The 20,946-nt window shown below is 45.2% G+C and overlaps 1 protein-coding gene across 2 annotated transcripts in view; it reads left to right on the forward strand.

The window, feature by feature from the left end:
* The first annotated feature begins 7,957 nt into the window (after nucleotides 1-7,957).
* The window catches only part of LOC308586222 (glypican-5-like), a 421,981-nt gene continuing 408,992 nt past the window's right edge, over nucleotides 7,958-20,946 (forward strand). The window contains exon 1 of one of the 2 annotated variants that reach the window (XM_081192628.1): nucleotides 7,958-8,717. In XM_081192628.1, the coding sequence (XP_081048754.1) occupies nucleotides 8,531-8,717 (187 nt within the window). In that variant the 5' untranslated portion in view covers nucleotides 7,958-8,530. The remainder of the gene's footprint in view (nucleotides 8,718-20,946) is intronic. The other variant, XM_081192629.1, reaches the window with a different exon arrangement.

Consider the following 20,946-nt stretch of genomic DNA (forward strand, 5'->3'; position numbering starts at 1 on the left):
GTTTGTTTTCTTTCTTTCTTTCTTTCTTTCTTTCTTTCTTTCTTTCTTTCTTTCTTTCTTTCTTTTCATAGAATCCTAGAGTTGGAAGAGACCACAAGGGCCATCGAGTCCCTTTTACTACTATGCATCTATTTGTAATGTATAGTTTGCTCCATCCTATTTGTCCTAATTCAGAATTGGCTCTACTTCCCTTCCCCCTGCTCTGTCCCTGCTCCTCCCTTGCCCTGCAGTTCATAGAAATGTACAATTGGAAGAGACCATGAGGGTCATCTAGTCCAATTCCCTGCAAGCTGGCGCGGTGTGATCACTGCTTGTTATGTTAAATGTCACAATAATTCTTTATACTCCCCTGTTCACCTTTTGTATTCCCTGTAGTGTTTCAGTGGCCTGATTTGCACATAACTCTAAGCCATGGTTAATATTAACCATGGTTAAAGCTGAGGCATCTGGCAGATGATCACTTAAACCTTTAGCCTGCAAACAAAAGCAACTATTTCAAGAACATGACTATGTCAAACAATCACCAACACTTGGTTGGTAATGCTAGGTTTACAGATATCTCCCTGCTGTGAATACAAACACAACCTTGGCCCACCCTGTCTGTCAGCATCAGCTGCAGGAATAAAGATCTTCACTCTTGCCAAAGTGTGGATCGATCCCAGATTCAGTGCAAATATTGGGATTTTGAATTCAAAAGTTTTCAACCCATCAATACATTCACAGTTGTTAGACTTATTGGTGCAACAATAACAAATAGATCCCAGATGTTGTCAGGTTTGTATTTGATCAGTGGATTTTGGAGTTTAAGAATTAGCACTGGAAGTCCCAGTTCCACATTTTGGAAAGTGAGCAGCATAAATAAAAGCAGCTGAAAAGTTGATTTTAAAAGGAGAAGCAGTTGGGTATATGCTGGGATGTGGACAGACTGACCTTCCATTTGACACCCTGAAACCTGAGGGGTGTGGCAGAGGGGCATCGCCTTGCTGCCAAGGCACAAATACCTTAAAAATAAAACCAATAGTGCTCTGAATCCAATATTCATCTACTTGTTTTTCTAACATAGCTGTTTTCATGAAAGCAAAGAACTAAAGTACTTTCTTCCCTACCTAGATTTTGTTTTACCTGACTAAAATGAGTAAAACGAAGACTAAAATTTTAACATAAGCATGGTACTTAAATAGTACTTCCATATATATATATATATATATATATATATATATATATATATATATTACTGCTAGTCTTTAAAGAAAAAATGCAGATACTTTTGATTGCAGTTATGGGGATTTTCAAAGGTAAAATTGGCTGCAGGTGGGAACTTCATTGCTGTTTGAGGTCCGAACATATTGAATCTTAAACGTTTTAAAAATCAGATCTAATGACAGATGAAATTGACAAAGCCAGGTGTCTTTTCTTTTTCTTTTTTTTTAAGACCACAAGTATGCAGGACTCCATAAAACCTAGTCTCTGTTGTACTGTTGCTTTGGTTTCTTCAAAAGAGCTATTTCAACAAATGCTGAAAACCACCTAATGCTGTAGAGAGCTACATTTCTGGTTTTTTGTTCTCTCGGTTTGCTAAGCTCCTTTCCTTTTTTCTACTCTCACCCATGAACACCACTGCTCTCTTTAGCTGACACTAAAAATCCTAGGCCATGATTGTGCTTGAGGAAGGCCCATTTTGTGAAATCCCACAAGGAGGGGGGCAACCAGTAGAGGGCCCTTCTTGGTGCATGCTAAACATGGCACACACCCATTTCCAACCCACCAACCCACTGCATTTTCAAAATATAAAATCTCAAAATCTTTTCATATCACTCGTACAAATACCTCCATTGATGACAGGCAGCCAGTAGATGAAACTCAATGCAAGGCTTGTTAACGTCTCATTGAAATTAAATTACGCTGCCCTGTTATGCCCCATACAATATTGTCATACAATGCAATACAAATTAAGTATTAGAAGAAGCAATAAAAATGCAATCAAAAGTCAACACAAACATTTAATAGGATGGATGTGCCAGCTCCCGTTTTCAACCACAAACCCGCAGGTATGCTGTGGATCATTTGAATGAAGCTCACAGACCACTGGTGGTCCACACCCCAGGTCTACTATATCTGTCATTAGATATAGACTGGTTCTATGTACTAACTTGTTTTCTCCTCATTTTCAGATAATATTCTCAAATGTCTATTTATTAAAGTTCTATAGAAGGTTGCAAAGTTCAAACAATAACTAGAAAAAATAGGGTGCCAAGCAGAAGGCAGCGTCCTTCCCCTTTAACAGTTGGAAGAGGAATTTTTTCAACAGGTGTGGTTCACCTCACAAGCTACACCTGTTGAAAAAAACCCCCTATTTTTGTTTATATTCCAAAAATGTGTATATACTGTATATATTCTAAAAATGTTGGTGACAAGCCTTTTTTTATTACTTTTCTTGTACGTTTAGCCCTAGATACATTTTACAGCCTGTTTTACACTTGAGCAGCTAATCCAATTATGTTTGCAAAACTCCTCCTATATTCCAGCACAAGATGGTTATAAACTGCAGACCTGGGAAGGAACTGCCCCACTCCCTGTTTCTTGTCTCTTCTCCTCCACCTTTTTGTTTTACATACTACCAGATGTTAGAAGCTGGATCAGTATTCTGGAACATTTTCATTTGTCTTAGTAAGGGTATCACCTTATTCTGGATTTTGGAGCTCTTCCTTCTCCCCACCCACTAAATTGACTAGCATGACAGCCTATGCCAGGCTTCCTCAACCTCGGCCCTCCAGATGTTTCGAGACTACAATTCCCAGCATCCCTGACCACTGGTCCTACTAGCTAGGGATCATTGGAGTTGTAGGCCAAAAACATCTGGAGGGCCGTGGTTGAAGAAGCCTGGCCTATGCTATTAGAGATGCAGGAGGTCTGTCTTCTCCTTCCACCTGGCTATTCTAATAACTAACAGAAGAAGAAATTACCAAGTACCAATAATACATATCATGTAGCACTTTTAGGTTAAAATCCTATATGTGTACCAGGGAGTAGCTTACAGTGAACTGTGTGGGACTTACTACTGTGTACATAACCTCCAACATTTCTCCAATGAAAATAGGGACGTCTCATTCCATAATGATAATTTTACTATTTATACCCCACACATCTTACTAAGTTTCCCCAACCACTCTGGGCAGTTTCCAACATATATAAAAACATAAGAAAACATTAAACATTTTTTTTAAAAAAACCTTCCCTATGCAAGATTGCCTTCAGACGGCTTGTGGGTCGGATAACTCCATACCCTCCAACATTTCTCCAGTGAAAATAGGGACATCCTAAGGAAAACTGGGACATTCCAGGATCAAATCAGAAAGCAGGATGGCTTCTCTAAATCAGGGATGTCCCTGGAAAATAGGGACGCTTGGAGTGTCTGTGAGTAGTCATGCCCATGACTGCACCATTAAAGCCACTTTCAGTGCCCTCTCTAGATAATCGTATATGGCATCCCTTTTAAAGTATGATTAGCAGTTCTGAGCTTATTGAGGGCCACATGTAAATAACAGTTAACTACTCGGGTTTTTTTTTGCAAAATGTTAAGAATGTAAAGCCAGCTGAATCATGAAGGCTTAATAAAAGTGCAGATAACTTACTTGGCCACTGTAAATACTTGACTGGTGGTGTTAATGACTATAAATAGGAGTCACTCAATCATGTGCTTTATTGGTGTATCATTTTAGGCGCAGGACTGTGTTTTATAACTAGAGGCTTATAGACAACCTCACACTACAACTGGTACAGAAATAGATTTCATGGCCAGCAGAACTTAATTATGATGTTTCACTTGGTGGGAACTGACAATAAATGCACTGCAAGGTTTACATGACTGAGAGGAACTGACATTACTAATATTCCTTTGCTACTACAGGTGGTAGTTATTTCTTGGAGACAATGGATTTTTTAATATATATATAAAAGAAGTCATCTTACACTGTTGATGTTTTGCCAGGAAATTGATTGGCCTGTGTGTTTCGAGAAGCTGAAGGCATCTAATGGGCAGATGTATCAACATGGGCCAAGAAAGGGTGGTCATGTATCTTACTTGAGAGTGGGCAGCCCTGTATTTGAAGGAATCCTCTCCTTGAGCCTTCCCCAGATGTTCTGCAATACAGCATTTATCACCTCTACCCACTAAATATTATCCAGAGGGACGTGTTTCTTGTGGCAGGGCTCATTTGTAATAGCAGTGGTACATGTCCTTCCCTCCCCACTTTGCTGCTCTTGTTGTCACAGGAAGTGAAACCGGCCATCATTTTGCGTCCTTCACAATGTCGCAGTCATTCTGAGACACTGTGGCAGCCACCACAAAACAATGGTGGGTAATATTTGGCCATGTGGTTCTCCCTTTTGTGGGTCAGGGAAGGTAAACTATCCTGGGATTTTGATTTGATGAAAGGTGGTTTCAAAGTTGAACAAATAAATATATAGAGTAAAAAAAAATTCTCAGAAAACTCTGGAGGAATTTTGGCCCTTACCAACTGTTTCTGGTGGGAGGGCAAAAATTCTTCCACTGATGGCAAATACCCTGGTGCTAAGCATCAGTAAACATTACTGGGATGAGAGACAGATCAGATAAGGCTGTTTCTACAGGAGTTTGCTGTGCGCACTGGACTTTCGATATGAGCTATTTTGCTTGTCTTTCTGTTTCTTTTCTCAGATATCTTTCCAGAAGCCTCTCACAGCTCCAACACCAGCAGTAGCATGGCTTCATACAGAGACTTAGTGTTTGCTTATTTTTCACCTCTCAGAGTTTGAACCAAGAAATAGCAGCCGAGCCCTTTGAACACTGGAATTACCTAGCCAATAGTTCTATTATGAAATCCCAGAACATGCTCACTACGTGGCCTTCTCATGTCCAGGGCAACAAGAGAGACAGTCAAACCTATTCTCTGCTTATCAGTACTGCTTCCCTGAGGCACATTTGCATTTATACAAAGAGTTTTCAATCACAGCTGAGTTTACATAGGCAAGCTGGGGAGCACAGACAGATAGAGATAGAATTGTTCAAAAATCAGAACATCACCATGGCTTATAAAGCTGTGTCTTGCAGCAGCATGCTGAAATTAGGGCATGCAATGGATTCTTTGAGTCTGGAGGTGAAAATTGACCTGATCATGCATCATTTCCAGGGCGGCTCTACAGTTGGGTGGAGTGAGTTGGCTGCCTCAGGTGGCAAATGCTGGGAGGGGTGGTGAGTTATCAGAAACAGAGCTGTGTGTGTTATTCAAGCTGTCCCATGCCACCTAAACTAGCTTGGTGTCCTTGAAGAATGTTGTCCCATCACCAGTGGTGGAGCATATGCCTGCGCTGCCCAGGGTGGGCACACTGCTGAAGGGAGCGGGGGTGTGGGGCATGGAGGGAGCCATGTGCACCCACCGATCCTGCTTCCTTCCTCTCCTCTTCCCTTCCCCCTCCATTATTTACTCGCCTGCCTCCTTCCCATCTTCTTGCCTGCCTGCCTGCCTGCCTGCCTGCGAGTGTCCCGGGAGGCTTGCCGCCGGTGGCGCACCACCAGGACGCTCGCAGGCAAGGCAAGCAGGGGAGAGGACAGGAAGGAGGCAGGCGAATAAATAATGGAGGGGGAATGGAAGGGGAGAGGAAGGAAGTGGGATCAGTGGGTGCACACAACACCTGCCCGGGGGTGCACGAGATGCCCGGTGTGGGAGGAGTGCCGCTGTGAAGATCCACACGGGGGGATTTTGTCACCCTCCTAGAGATGGCACCCGGGGTCAAACGCTCCCCCCACCCCCACTTTCGCCAGCCAGTTCCCATCACCAGTGTCAAAGTAACAGTAATAGGCAAGCCTGTCTGGCTTTTTGTATGTGGAATGGGAGGGGGTGCCATTCTCCCTTCCACCTCAGGCAGTGAAATGCATTGGGTTGACCCTGGCTGTCTCCCCCTGACTGGTCACAACCAATGGTTTATAGGTGGGTCCCTTCCAATTCTACAGTTCTATTATTCTCTGCTACATTCTTGTTTACATTCTAAAAAAAAGGAATATATTGTATATATTCTAAAATTATTGATGAGATCCCCCCCTTTTTAATACCTTTTTGGTCCGTTTTGCCCTAGATACATTTTACAACCTGTTTTACACATGAGCAGCTAATCCAATTATGTTTGCAAAGCTCCTCCTGCATTCCAGCACAAGATCGCTATAAACTGCAGATTTGGGAAGGAACTGCCCCACTCCCTGATTCTTGTCTCTTCTCCCCCACCTTGTGGTTTTACATCCTACCAGATGTAGGATGCATCCTACCCTCCAGTATTCTGGAGCTTTTTCGTTGGTCTTAGTAAGGGCATCACCTTATTCTTGATTTTGAAGCTCTTCCTCCACCCAATAAATGGACTAGCATGACAGCCTGTGCTTTTTGTTTATTATCTGTAGGCCATGGCATGGTTAAGTTCAAGAAAGACCATGGAAATTGCTCTTTCTTGGGACTATTTCTGATTCTGAACAATTGTAGCATAATTTCATCAGGGTCAGATGCTGTGCTGGCTGGGGCTGATGGGAGTTGTAGTCCAACGGCATCTGAGGGGCACCAGGTTGGTGGTGGCTGCTTCATTGTTAAAAAGCAGCAGTTTTGCTGCTTTCTGGTACTGTACTGAAAATAATGACAGGAGCTGAGCCCTGCTTCAGATTAAGCTCTGCATATGATTGGCGTGCACTGAAGTTTTTTCTTCCTCCATCCCGCCCCCCGGCCGTGGCAGAGCTCCCAAGTCTTAATAGATGCACATATGGCAGAAATTCAACATGTGAAGCTTTTTTCATCACTACTTCAGCTCAGGAAAAGATACACCTGTTGAGTTACACCTCTTGAGCAGCTGTTAAAAGGCACATGATCTTTGCTAAAAATAAAAAGGTGGCAACCCTAATGGTGTGTTTGGGTGCGTGCATAAGGCAGCAATATTACGCCTGCTGGTGTGGGGGTAAATTCCAGAGAACACAGTGAGTCATATTTCTGAGTAAGCATGGAATTGAGGGTTTTTCAGAGTTAGAAGGGACCTTATCCAGCTCCCTGCTCAGTGCATGAATCTTGCAACATGGAAGATGCAGTTACTACTCATGATCAGAGGTAGCATGCCTCTGAATACCAGTAACTGGAGAACAATGGGGAGGAGAGAAACTTTCGCTCTCATGTCCTGCTGTGGGCTTCCCATAGGCATCTGCTTATCACCAAGGGAAACGCGATTCTGGATTAAATAGGGCGTTGGTCTGATCTAGCTGCCCTGTCAATTATTTTGTTCGGAAGTGCAGTTGCATGGAAGCATTTGCTTTCTTCAGCGATGTCTCCCTGAAGAACGTGTCTCGTGGACACGGACTTAATAATCTAGGACTGCCAGGTTTGTTTTCATTCTTTAGGGTTTCTTGCTTTCTTTGACAACAGCTTTCCCTATATATATTGACATCACTGGAGCTTTTCCAGGCACGGAGAGAAAGGATCTCTTTTGCAAAGCAAGCTGCTGTTACAACCCACAGAAGCCGGTGTGACACCCAAGCCGCTTCAAAGCCGAAGACGGCCCATGTGCACAAACTTGACGCAACCTCCCACGGCGCGATTTAGGTCTTTTCTTCGAAAAGTCACGCATGTGCACCTAACTGGGTCGCACTTTTCAAAAATCGGATCCCCGCAGTATATAATCTTATGCTGGGACTTCCGTTCACGGGCTACGGCTCACAGCTAGTGCCAAGCAAAGGCTGTCCCGCAGTCCTTGGAAAAGTTCCCTGGCACCCAACTATATAAACCTCTCCCCCCCCCGCACCCCACCCCCTGCGTTACAGCAGAGAGTCGTTCCTCGGCGACTTTGCACGCACGGGATCTTGCTGCGTCAGTGTGCGGCTTTAAAGGAGATTTCCTCAAGGTTTTCCCCCCCCCCCTCTCTCTCCTTAAAGTGGGGGTTATTTATTTATTTAAAGGAGCCTAATTATAGCAACAAGCCAATGAGCGAGATCTGCCTCTCCCCCTTTTCACAGACATACCCTACTGTGCGAGGAGGGCTGGGCCGCCAGGACCACAACCACCTCCCGCCAGACGCGTTCATTGGCGGTAGAGCCGCTTGGAGGACGAAGAGGAGGAGGAGGGCACGTTTCGAACGCTAGCGTTTTCCCCGGGCTGGACCGCCTTTGCGAGCGTTCCACGGTTCGAACGCCGAGTGGGGAAAGGAAAGGGAAACCCCCACGTTCGCAGGCTCTCAACGTTCGGAGGCTGGAACGTTGCCGCTCTCCGCGTTCGGCAGGCAGCGTGCAGCGCACCGTCTCCAGCGGGGCTCCTTCCTTTTAAATCTCACTCCACCGCCCACCCGCCTTCCTCAACTCGCAACTTTGCCCAGTGCAACTTTGCTCATAGCTTGCTCGGCGGCGCTACCCATTTCCACCCGATTCCTTTTCTCCCCACCCCGCGCGAGTCCACCCGGTGTTGGTTCTGATTGACTTTCTGGGAACGTGCTGGGCGTCCCTGGCTTATCTCCGTCCCTGGTGGGGAATGTGGAAATGGCCGGTGACAGGAGCCCTGGGGTCTTCTTGTGCCGGCGACGCTTCGGGCTCCTGCTGTTGGCGGCGGCCGGACTGTGCGGCGGGGTCTCCGGAGTCAAGAATCCCAGCTGCCACGAAGTGAGGACGGCGTTTCAGATCCGCCAGATCGGCCCCCTCAAGCTGGTGCCCGATGTTCCCACAGCCGGTCAGTACCTACACATGCACCCCCTTCTCTTCCCGTTTAGACCAGCGGTCTCCCAAGGCTTCCCCGTGGGGGTGGGGGTTGTGACGCGCTTAACCCCGGTTCCTTGCTCTGCTTAGGGCACCTGGGAATGGTTACAAGAGCCGCCTTTTGACAGAGCAAGGCGGCTCGGGAAGAGGTGCTAGAGCGGGTGGGGGAAGCCGAGGGAGTTGAAATGGACGCGGCGGCAGCTGAAGGAGCGGTCAATGGGCAGAATGGCCCCCGGGGCTGCTCCGAGCGTCTGCTGCCACTTGGTTTGCTGAGGCTGAGCTGTTGCTCGGACCCAACGCTTAGAGAGGAGGTCGTAGCAATTCGCTGGAAATTCTTCTTATTCCCTCCACTTTGACCCTGGAGGTTGTGGGTGGTGGGGACTGGGGGCTCTTGGTGACCCGTCTGTTAGGACGCACACCCTTCTAACACAATCCTCGTACTGATAAGAACATGAGGGCAAGCAGGTGGGCAGAGGTGGCTGGCTGATTGCTGGTGGGAGGGGCAGGATGGAGAGCAGAGAGATAGAGACTGAGAGAGTGAGAGTGCAGGTGTCTGTCCCCAAGAACCTTGGGAACTGTAGTTTGTATGGGTGTTGGGAATTATAGTACAGTTTGGGGGGGTCAGCTACAGTTACCATGATTTTTGGATGGGTGGGTGGGATGTGCTTTAAATGTAGGGTATGCACACAACCCAGGTGTAAAGGTAAAGGACCCCTGACAGTTAAGGCCAGTCACGAACGACTCTGGGGTTGCGGCACTCATCTCGCTTTACTGGCCGAGGGAGCCAACATTTGTCCACAGACAGTTTTCCCGGGTCATGTGGCCAGCATGACTAAGCCACTTCTGGCGAAACCAGAGCATCACTCGGAAATGCCGTTTACCTTCCCGCTGGAGTGGTATCTATTTATCTACTTGCACTTTGACGTGCTTACGAACTGCTAGGTTGGCAGGAGCAGGGACTGAGCAATGGGAGCTCATCCCTTTGCTGGGATTTAAACCGCCGACCTTCCAATCGGCAAACCCTAGGCTCATTGGTTTAGACCACAGCACCACCCGTGTCTGTACAAGAGAGTAAAAGCAGGGAATCTGTGCAAGGTGCCTCATTTTTTGCTTGTTTACTTCTGGGTGTTTGTTTGCAGCTGTGGGGTTTGGGTACAGCAAGTTGAGTCCTCACCACTGTGCTACCAAGTGGAGGCAGTGACTCACTCACTTACTCAGGATGACCCTGCTAGGTTTAATCCTTCCCACCCTGTTGGCCAAGGAGAGAGCGAGTTCTAAGTTAAGCCTCCAAGGGAGACAGTGGGCTAGTGAAAAGAAGTAGTTTGCAACCATCATTTGCCCTGTCTTCTCCACTGTGCTGCTCCTGCATGATTGGATGAGGCCAGCAATGGCTTCTAGAACTAATTGCCACCTGCCTCCCTCTCTGGGAGTCTCTTACCTGCTTCCTTGTTAGTGGCAGCCTGCTAGGGAAGGTTGTGCACTGGTGAGTGGACAGGAGAACCAGGCAGATGTTTCTTGCATGAGGACCCAACTTCTCGCTTGCTCACCTACTCTGTCTGGTGCTGTGGCGGGTGGGCGGGGGTTAGCCCTGCCTGTGCCACCTTAGAGGGCGACCCAGTGGGCGTGAAGCTTTTCATAGAATTGGAAGGAGCCCAAAGGGCCATTTAACCCAACTCCCCAGCCCTACCCAGTCCAGCCCTATGCAGAGAAGTGAGTGGAGACAGTAGCTGCCCCTCAAGGCCTACACTTCCCACCATGGATCCTGGAAGAGAGAGGGTAAGTGGGCCAAGGCTGGGTGCAGTTCCACTTCTTCTGGCTCACCTGCATTTCCTGACCGGGGTGGCAGAGCTTCCAAAGTGATTTGGTGAGTGAATGCTCCTTGCAGCCACTACTCACTTTTGTCCACTTTGGCGTAGAGGCAGAGGAGTGACAGTTCCATTGCACTACTTTCCTTTTAAGTCTGAGTGAGATGGGACGGTTTGTGTGGCACAGAGCGTACCCTGCCAAACCTTCTGGGGGCTGCTAGCTTTCAGCACCAGCTGGTCCATCCAGTGGCCCCTTCTGTGGCTCTGTGCCATGGGCCGCTGCCCCAAATGTGCAGGCCATCAAAGCCTTCATCGATGCTTCAGCTGAACCTCAGGTCCCTTCCAGCTCTACAATTCTATGAACGCGGCCTGTTCTGAGCAGCACCCTGGAAATGCTGGCTTGCTGTTGTTTGAGTTCTAAATGTACAACAACACAGGGCTTCCCTGTATTTGGCCCTATGGGAATGTAGGCAAGGATTAGGCAGGAAACCCCAACCCCCTTAGCTGCTGTGTTGTATAAGGCTACCGGGGAGCACAATTTGGCTAAAATGTGTGTGTTGGGTGGAGGATGTTGTAGGACATGCTGTGTTGTAGGCAGGGCATGCTGATTTCATTAAAGCCCCCCCCCCACTTCCCTCCAATAATTTGAGTATTGTCCAGAACTCACAGAAATGAAAAATAGTCTTCCTGTAAATCAGGTTAATGGAAGGGAGGGTGACTCAAGCCAGAGGCACAATAGCAGTCTAACTGAATATGTACCCCGTCTGTCTGCTCCCTGTTCTGTACTTCCTAGGAACTTAATATAGCTCCTATTGTAGCCAAGCACTGCGCTGGTCAGTCTCTGTGCCCAGAGCCAGGTTGTTAGCAAATCTCTTCACCAGGCATAGAAAAATGAATCTATTGCAGCAGCAAATTAGATTGCCGGGATCATTTGGTCCAAGAGAGAGAGAGAGAAATCTCTCTTAACAGGCAGTTTAGAAACTGCAGATGCAAAAGATCTCTAGGTGCAAGCCTACCAAGTTCTTGGAGCTACGCCAAGAAAGAATTTAACCCAGACCACTTTGTTGCAAGACTCATGCAAAGTGGAAATTTTTTTATAGCATTAGTTTTAGTTCGGTCACAGGTGGACCACAATAAAGCACATTTTGCAGGGAAGTCAAAAGGAAACTTTTCTTGTAATTAAAAGTAGCAGCTCTGCCTTTCACTACAGTAATTGTCTGTACATATATCAAACACAGCTTTTGCTGAAATTGATACTGCGTCATGTACTATTCATTAGTGTATTATTCCCTCTCTTCTTAAATTTATTTTATGGGAATGGAATCTGAAGACAGGAATAATGGCCTTCCCCATTCCACCCCACAGTTTCTTATATGAAAGAACTTTTTAATAATTCAATTAACAGTGACCCCTGGGGAAGTTTTGCTTCCCTCCCTGGCCCTCTTCATTTAGCAGGTGTTGCTTTCTTCAGCAGAAACTGGACAATATGTTGTACTTTATTCCACCAATGCAAAGGGGTAGTCAACTTACTGTAGGATTGCTCTGTTCCTGGACAGGAGATAGTGGTGGTAGTTTTGGGGTCACTCTCGCATAAATATGGTGCAGAAAGCATGAACCGGACTAGATGCAGCCCAGTGCAGAAGCGAGTGGGGATGGAGATAGCTTCTAAACATGTGTGCATGGCACAGTCACTCTCACACATGCATGCACAGTCCCTCACAGAATGGTGGGACATTGTTTCCAGAGTGAGAGAATAGGACTGCATGGTCAAGCTATCTATGCCACCCAAATTCCATTGTTTTAAATCAAGCTTTCTCCCAGGTGAGTGAGTATAGGATTGCAGCCCTACTGTCATATCATTTTCATTTTGTAGGATTGCATAAGCCCTTCATGCTTGAGTACTTCTGTGCAGTGCTCAAAATCTTTTAAATGGTCTGTTAGTTACTAGAGGCAAGGGGAATGCTCTTCACTGAGATGTCACAGGTACTATCCAATAGGTACCTGTGACACTCTTGCAACCAACTTTTTATGCTGTGCACACTAGTGGGGTCATGGAAGGCTGCCTTTTCTCAAAATGTTATTGTCTGAATGCTCATAAGATGTGTTCTCCACCCCACCCAAATTGCTCTAGTTCAGGAAGTCATTAAGGTGTTTGACACATGATTAAAATACTCGCTTTGCCTCTTCTACTCTGAAGCATCTGTTGCTGGCTATTGTCTTGGGCTGGATATATTAACTTGAGCAGACCATTTGTCTTCTGTGGCAACTTCTTACCTAAGAGCCTTGAAATTTAGTGACAATTAGAGATTTATTCTGATGGAATTGTGGAAACGTTTCTGCCTTCTCAAGCATGTTGAGGGGGAGGCAACCAGAGCAAAGGGGCAAATTTGCAATCTGTTGCGGTTAATGTTATGTGTGCTGAGACTCTTATTCTGATCAGCGCCTGTACACCTGTGCCTTGGATAATGGCAACCAACACACTGTGGTGCAGTTATGAGACTTCTACTTTGGGTTGCAGGGAGCTGATGTTCTGATATCTAATATCAAGTTTGCTTGCTGGAGTTGGTGCGAATCATTATCTCTGAGTCTAACCCTCCTGCCAAATGATACAGGTGATCAGTGACTAGATTTCTCCACATTTCAAGTTTTTAAATTTAAAGCATTCCTGACAGGAGGCTTCAAGTTGGATTGAAGTATTTGTATTCAGGGAGTGGTGGTGGGCAGGGCATTGTTTTAAGCTTTCCTTCCTTGCAGTATTCCTGAACAAAATTGTACCCTCCTTGGCTGCTATTTGACCCATGGATGGTGGGGAAATAGAGGTACCTGTAGCCCTGCGTGGACCTCCTGACAACAGTGAGGACTAAAGGTAATTGGTACAGGGAGCAAAGGGTTAAGCCAGGTGTCAGCTGCTGCTGCTGCTTCTCGTGCTTCTTCGTCCGCTCCGCGCTCTGGCCCACAGGAGCACCAGGGTGGCGGTGGGAAGATGAGCAACACGAAAGGGCTGGCTCCTGAGAGGGGCTGCTTAAAATGGTGCTCAGCCAGCTCAGCCCAGCCTCCTTCCTCCTCTAGGCAGGGCAGGGAGAAGCCAGGAGGAGAAGGGAATAATAGAATAGCGCGGGGGGGGGGGGGAATGGCGCAGCCTGAATGAACAGAATCCCCACACCAATCCACCAATCCACACTGGATTCTGAAGGCCATTGGGCCTGATCCGGCCTGCGGCCCTTAGTTTGCCGATCTCTGGGTTAAGCCTTCCTCCTCCAGCGCTACTGCTCTGATCAGAAGCAGAGAACCCTATGGCTGCTTCAAAGTTATTTTTTAAAAAAGACATTGCAAGATCCAGTTGTGTCTCTCGTGTAATTTTGGTCTTTTCCTTTAAAAGGCTGAAATAGTGCTTTGTGCTCCTTGGAGAGAATAAGATACATTAAGCGCAGTGCTGGAAACATGAGGTGGACATCTTGAGGGAAGTGCTAATGCATATCCTTGACCTCTCATTCTGCCTCCATCTCTCCAGTAAATACAAAAATTGTGGCTTTGTACATCCTTTTTCCTTTTGTTGATCTTGCTGGACAAGATGCCAGTGAGAGCCCCACAAACCAATTAATGTTATAGTCTTTTTTTGTTCCCTAATGCAACCTCTTTCATTGTGTTATATTGGTCTTCCATCTGCATGTTGTTTGTTTTGTGCTCGTCTATGTTGAACAACAAGTGTAACCACCCAAAGTCTTTTTTTTAAAAAAAGTTTTATTTACACAATTCAAGTTTATACATTTCATTAATTTTACAATCAATTTAACATTTCAAAGTTTGACTTCCTTCCCCCTCTTTTTGTGGTTCCTTCAATTTTTATTTTTATTTATATCTTCTGCATATTTCAATTCATTAATTTGGTCATTTCATTATGTACTTTAAATATATACTCTTATGAAACTGCAGGTTATTGCAATAACCCTGCCAATGTTTTTATCTGTTTGCAATTTATCCATATATATTCAATAAGCCATTTCCATTCTTTTATAAAAAGTTTGTTATCTTGATTTCTTATTCTTCTGGTAAGTTTCGCCATTTCTGGATACGCCACAAGTTTTTGTATCCATTCTTCCTTTGCTGGGACTTCTGCTTCTTTGCACCCAAAGTCTTGGCATTTTTGTTTCCTTTTTTTCTTTCATAAAATGTATACACTGCTTAATTGTAAAAACACAAAAAACCCCTCAAAACAGTTTACAAAAATATAGCACAATAAAATGAAGAGGAATTTTACAACCCTACCTTAAAACATACAAAATATAAAATACTAAAACAGATTAAAATTATCATAACTTTCTAAGCAACTGGGTAGGCTCGTCTAAACAATAATGCTTTTAACGGGTGCTTAAAAGAGTAATGTGAAAGTGCTGGCTTGAGCTCAAAAGGCAGGGAGTTCCAAAGTCTAGGTGCCACACTAAATGACCAATTTCTTTCAGATGCCAGAATGGATATTATGCAGCAGCTGAAGTAGCACCAATTCTGCCGATCAAAGCGGTCAAGTGAGCACATGGTGATCTCATGAACTGGTCCCCAGTTGTTAAGGGCTTTATATACAAATAGTAACACCTTGAACCTGGCCCAGTGGCAAATCGACAACCAGGGCAGACCTCTAAGCACAGGTGTTATATGCTGACAAGGCCTCACACTGTCAGCAATCATGCTGCAGCATTCTGCGCTAAGTGCAGCTTCCGGATCAAGTGCAAAGGAAGCCCTACATAGAGTTCATTGCAGTAATCCAGTCTTAAAGTAACCAACACAGACCAGGCTTTCCCGGTCCAGGAATGGGCATATTTGCCAAACCAGTCACAGTTGGTAAAAGGCACTTCTGGCCACTGAGGCTGCCTGACCAATTTCTCATTGCATTTTAAACTACTAATATGTACATAGCATAACTTCCATTGAGCTGAGTAGGCTTACTTCTGAGCAGACATGCATAGGATTGCACTTTTAGTGTTTTTGTCAGAGTGTCTCAAAGGGATTCTTAAATCCTGTAATAAAAAGTATGCCGGGCTAGAATGCTGCTTTTATAGTATGTCTTGAGTTATTTTTCCTTTCCCCCCACTTTTTTTTGGTTTTGTTTCTGGCCGCATTGTTGTAGGCATTTATTTTATATACCGTATTTTTTGCTCTATAAGACTCACTTTTTCCCTCCTAAAAAGTAAGGGGAAATGTGTGTGCGTCTTATGGAGCGAATGCAGGCTGTGCAGCTATCCCAGAAGCCAGAACAGCAAGAGGGATCGCTGTGTTCGCTGCACAGCGATCCTTCTTGCTGTTCTGGCTTCTGGGATTCAGAATATTTTTTTTTCTTGTTTTCCTCCTCCAAAAACTAGGTGCGTCTTGTGGTCTGGTGCATCTTATAGAGCGAAAAATATGGTATTAGCCCTTTTATGATGCCAATCATGTCTCAGCCCGGGAATACGTGATGGGAAAATGACACAATGCCTTTGAGCATATGCAGAGTGCCTTTCTGTTTGTCCTGGAATAACCACTGGGATTAGGAGGTTTTACATTTGTCGACCTTCAGGAAACTTTACAGGAAAAGCTACTTTATAACTCAAGATTAAAGAGGCCGCTTCAGATTTGCTTCAGGTGTATTGATCGACATACAAATGCTAAGTTTATAAATACACTGCTAACAAATACCGGCAGTTAAAAGCATATACTTCTCTCTACCTCCCACTGCTCCCTGACTTAAGAAGTTGGCCGTTTGTCCCTCAAAACATGATAACTGCCCTTCATTCCATTATCTACTTCTGTTGCCAAGCCCATTTTGCTTCTCCTTAACTTTGCAGCAAAACAAATACACAGCCTTTCCTCTCTGCCTCTTCTGCAAAGACTCTGGTTCATGCCCTCTTCATCTCTTGCCCTGACTACTGCGTGATGCCCCCCCCATCTTTCTCTAGCTTTCTGCCGTCAAAACCATCCACCTCTCTGACCATATGACACCTCTCTTTAAATCTCTATTCTCATCTCCTAATGCATCCTGCGCTCCTCATCCTTCTTTTCAAAGGCCTCTGAAACCATGTCATATTTATCTGCTCTCATATGCCAGTGCATCTCTCTGCTGACCTCCACTCCTTCAGCTCTTCCCCCCTCCATAGCTGTCCAAAGGACTCTGACCTTTTGCGACTCCTTTGGCTTGGGCCTACCCTCTAGAAAACACACACACACACACACACACACACACACACACACATTTGCCTAATGCCGTTTGTCTTACGTGCTTCCAATCCCTCTTTAAAACCCACATTTTCCATGGAGCCTTTTGTTGTCCAGAGGTGACTCACTGGGACCCTGCAGATGTTGCTGGACTGTAACTCCTACCATCTCTGGCTATTGACCATGCTGGCTGGGGGAAGGGCCATAGGGTATGTGCTTCAGGGGCAATAAGTACCAAATTGAATCCTTAGTGCCTCCAGATGTAAGACAGAGTCCTGTACTCCTTCCGATGAGTCCAGTAACATCTGGAGGACTAGAGGAGAGCCACCCAATAATAATAATAATAATTAATAAATAATTGATAAATTTATTATTTATACCCCGCCCATCTGGCTGAGTTTCCCCAGCCACTCTGGGCGGCTTCCAATCAAGTGTTAAAAAAATTACAGCATTAAATATTAAAAACTTCCCTAAACAGGGCTGCCTTCAGATGTCTTTTAAAGAGAAGATAGCTGCTTACAGTGGTGCCTCGCAAGACGAAATTAATTCATTCCACAAGTTTTTTCGTCTAGCGAATTTTTCGTCTTGCGAAGCACGGTGTCGGAAAAGTTTTGGAAAAGCTTCAAAAATCGCCAAAAACCTCAAAAAAGGCTACCACACCGCGTACTATGAGTTGCTCCTCAAAGTCAAGTCGCAACTGTATTAAGGGTGTTAAGAAAAAGGAAACAAACTTGCAAAAAACGCAAGACGTTTTCGTCTTGCGAAGCAATCCCAAAGGGAAATTCATCTTGTGAAGCAGCTCAAAAACCGCAAAACCCTTTCGTCTAGCGAGTTTTTCGTCTTGCGAGGCATTTGTCTTGCAGGGCACCACTGTATTTCTTTCACATCTGAAGGGAGGGCATTCCACAGGGCAGGAGCCACTATGGAGAAGGCCTTCTGTCTGGTTCCTTGTAACCTCACTTCTCGCAATGAGGGAACCGCCAGAAGGCCCTTGGCGCTGGATCTCAGTGTCTGGGCTGAACGATGGGGGTGGAGACGCTCCTTCTGGACCGAGGCGATTTAGGGCTTGAAAGGTCAGCATCAACACTTTGAATTGTGCTCAGAAACGTACTGGGAGCCAATGCAGATCTTTCAGGACCAGTGTTATGTGGTCCCGGCGGCCGCTCCCAGTCACCAGTCTAGCTGCCGTATTCTGGATTAATTGCAGTTTCCGGGTCACCTTCAAAGGTAGCCCCACGTAGAGCGCATTGCAGTAGTCCAAGCGGGAGATAACTAGAGCATGCACCACTCTGGCAAGACAGTCCCCAGACAGGTAGGGTTTTAGCCTGCGTACCAGGTGGAGCTGGTAGACAGCCGTCCTGGACACAGAATTAACCTGTGCCTCCATGGACAGCTGTGAGTCCAAAATGACATAGTGCCTCCAATATGTACTTACACCTGTGCAAATGCATAGACAGCAAATGTGGCTTCCCTATTTACTCCCAACGCCCCCCATCCCCATCCCCATTCCTCTTTTTGCCTCCCCTGTGTTACATTATAGTCTTTTGGGCAGAAACATGTCCTCTTGTACTCTGTAAATCACCCATGCCTGTTGATGGCACTACATGAATTGATGGTGAGGATCACAGTTGCTGTTTTCATTCTCCAAAAATTAATGTGCAACAAGAAGTCTTTCTTTTTCCACATGGAGACCAAGATGTGTGCTGCTTCCTTTGGCAGATGAATATCAGGCAGGAGCCAGCTTTCCTACTCACTTCTCTTCCTGTCTGCCACTTCACAATTCTTTTGGATGGTGCTCCTGAAATAAGACGTCCCCATATGCTCCAGACCCCCCAGCATGAAAGGACCCACCTACTGTGGCTTTCTGTTTTGCAGAAGCTGGAGAGACAGCAGAACTCTGAATTACGTTAGGCTTTTAAAAACCACTATAGAGTGTCACGTTTTTCTTGTGGTTACAGAAATAAAGGAACTCTTAGTAGGTTATTGGAGGTGGGGAGGGGAGAATCCATTTGTTTCTGTTTTGCTGCACTGCTCCAAATACTGTAGACAAAGCACTGGAAAATAAGGGCTGTGTTCTGAAGGCAGAGCTGGGAGTGTGCTAGCTAAGCCTCCTTTATCCTGGTCTCCCTAACTCTATTTTTTAATCATCATCATCAGGCATTGTTCCTTATTATGGATGCGCTTATGGCTGGGTCCGCCTTGTACCACAGTGGTCAGCCTTTATGGCTGTGATGGAATTTGGAACCTGTTTGAGGGTTATCTGTGATGGTGGCTGGATTAGTGCTCTGTGAAGTTTGTGCTGTGAACCATGGGCTGAATTAGGGTAGCCAGGTGAAAAAGCAGGTCAAATACATGCACCTTTAATAGCTGTGTCGAAGAAGGAATGCCATCAGGCATAGCTGGCATGACAAGCTAGACGTGCTCGGATTTCCTCTTCTGCACAACTTATCTGGTTCACAAGCTACTGTTCTTTGTTCACCTTTTTGCACACAAAAACCCGATTCTGCTGTGCGGGTATTTGATCTTCCACCCTTTTCTGGGTACAGCCGTGGTGCAAGCGGAACCTATCTGTGAACCTTTTCAACAGTTATGGTTGGCCAGTCTTCCATGGTATACAAATGTTGAGGCTTTCCAGAGGAATCTTGTTTTCTTCCTGCCTCGTTAGAGGCATGCTAGCTCCCTTGAAAATAACAAGCTCCTTTCCCAGAAAACAACAAATAGCTACAGATGTGAAAAGTCAATATGCTTTTAAACTTTGGCTGACATGCTCTTTAATTAAGGATAGGAAGGAATGTACAAAAATGTGATATTGATGCTCAGCACTGCGCATTAAGTGTTTCTCATGCTATTAATATTTGTTAGGCAGCCGTGCCTTTTATCCTATGCCTTCTTAATTGAGTCTGAAACCCTTTCTGTAAGTTCTTAATTTGGTGGTGGTAGTGGGGTTTCCCCCTTGCTATGAAGCATGTATGAATCTTATATTGAGAGACCACATCAAGAAACTAATGGAAACTTCCCTGCCTTTGACCTGATCTAACAGGGTCTTCCTTACATTTTAAAGCAGTTTCTCAAATCCCAATAGGAGTCTTCAGGAGTCTTCAGGGGTATATATGAATTTTTTCTTGATGGGCTGCATAAAGAAATCAAAAGTATATATTGATTAAAACATGAAAGCGCCTGCATGTTCCTAACTGCACCTACGGATTTATTAAAGGTGCAATGCAATAGGTGCCTGTATGCTTTTTCATTTGTGGGGTGGATGTGGGATTTTGTCTGTGGGGAGAAGAAGGGCTAAGCAGTTCCACCATTGCCAATAGAAGCAGTCGGCGGCAGCTTTTTTTTTTTTTTTAAAGATGCATGTGGGATGACTGGCACACATCTGCCTTGTAACATTTAGGTTGGCCCTCAGTCAAGAAATGATGGGAAGACAACTGAAGGACATAATGACAAGGCCACGCCATTAACTTAGCAACAAATGTGGTACACAAACTTCCTATTGATTTCACAAGAGTTTAAACGGGGCCCATTGTTTTCAAACTGAAAGCTCATGCTGTAAACATTTTCCTGCAAATATGGCAACATTAATATGCTCACGCAGCAAGAAGCTTGTTGCGAGGTGAAATTGAGGGTGGGTAAAATAGAAAACAGTATGCAGAGTTCTTCCCACCCACAGCAATGCGGGTGGGGGTGGGGAATAGCAGAGAAGTAAAAGGGAATAAATCTTATGACGAATGAAGGTGCTCAGTAGGGGGTGAAATGATGTTATAAGAATCAGAGAATCTGCAGAAAATAGAGCACTGCCTTGGAAAAATCTGATATGCATATTTGCAGGCCTGCCTGGAACTTGTCTCCTGCTAATCTTTTTTTGTTTTTAAATTATTTTTTAATATCTCAAAGCTGTGTAGAGTCAGGAGCCAGATCTTCAGCTGGAATAAGCCAATTATGTCTGCCTAAGTAATTGTCTAATAACCTCCACATTCTTTCCTGTGGAGAGATGAGGATATTGGACTGTATGATGTAATGCACCTACTGTATTCTGATGCTTGGAGAAGGGTTGCCAGAATGTGAAATGCTTCAAGTCCATTTATTTGGAAATGTTCTGTTCTTATTGATAACATTCTTAATAAGATGCATATTCATCTATATAAAAGCAAATGTGAGGGAACCTGTGGCCTTTCAGATGTTGTTGAACTCCAACTCAGTCCCAGTCAGCGT

Source organism: Podarcis bocagei (genome assembly GCF_964188305.1).
Source record: "Podarcis bocagei genome assembly, chromosome: 4".
Lineage (NCBI taxonomy): Eukaryota > Metazoa > Chordata > Lepidosauria > Squamata > Lacertidae > Podarcis > Podarcis bocagei.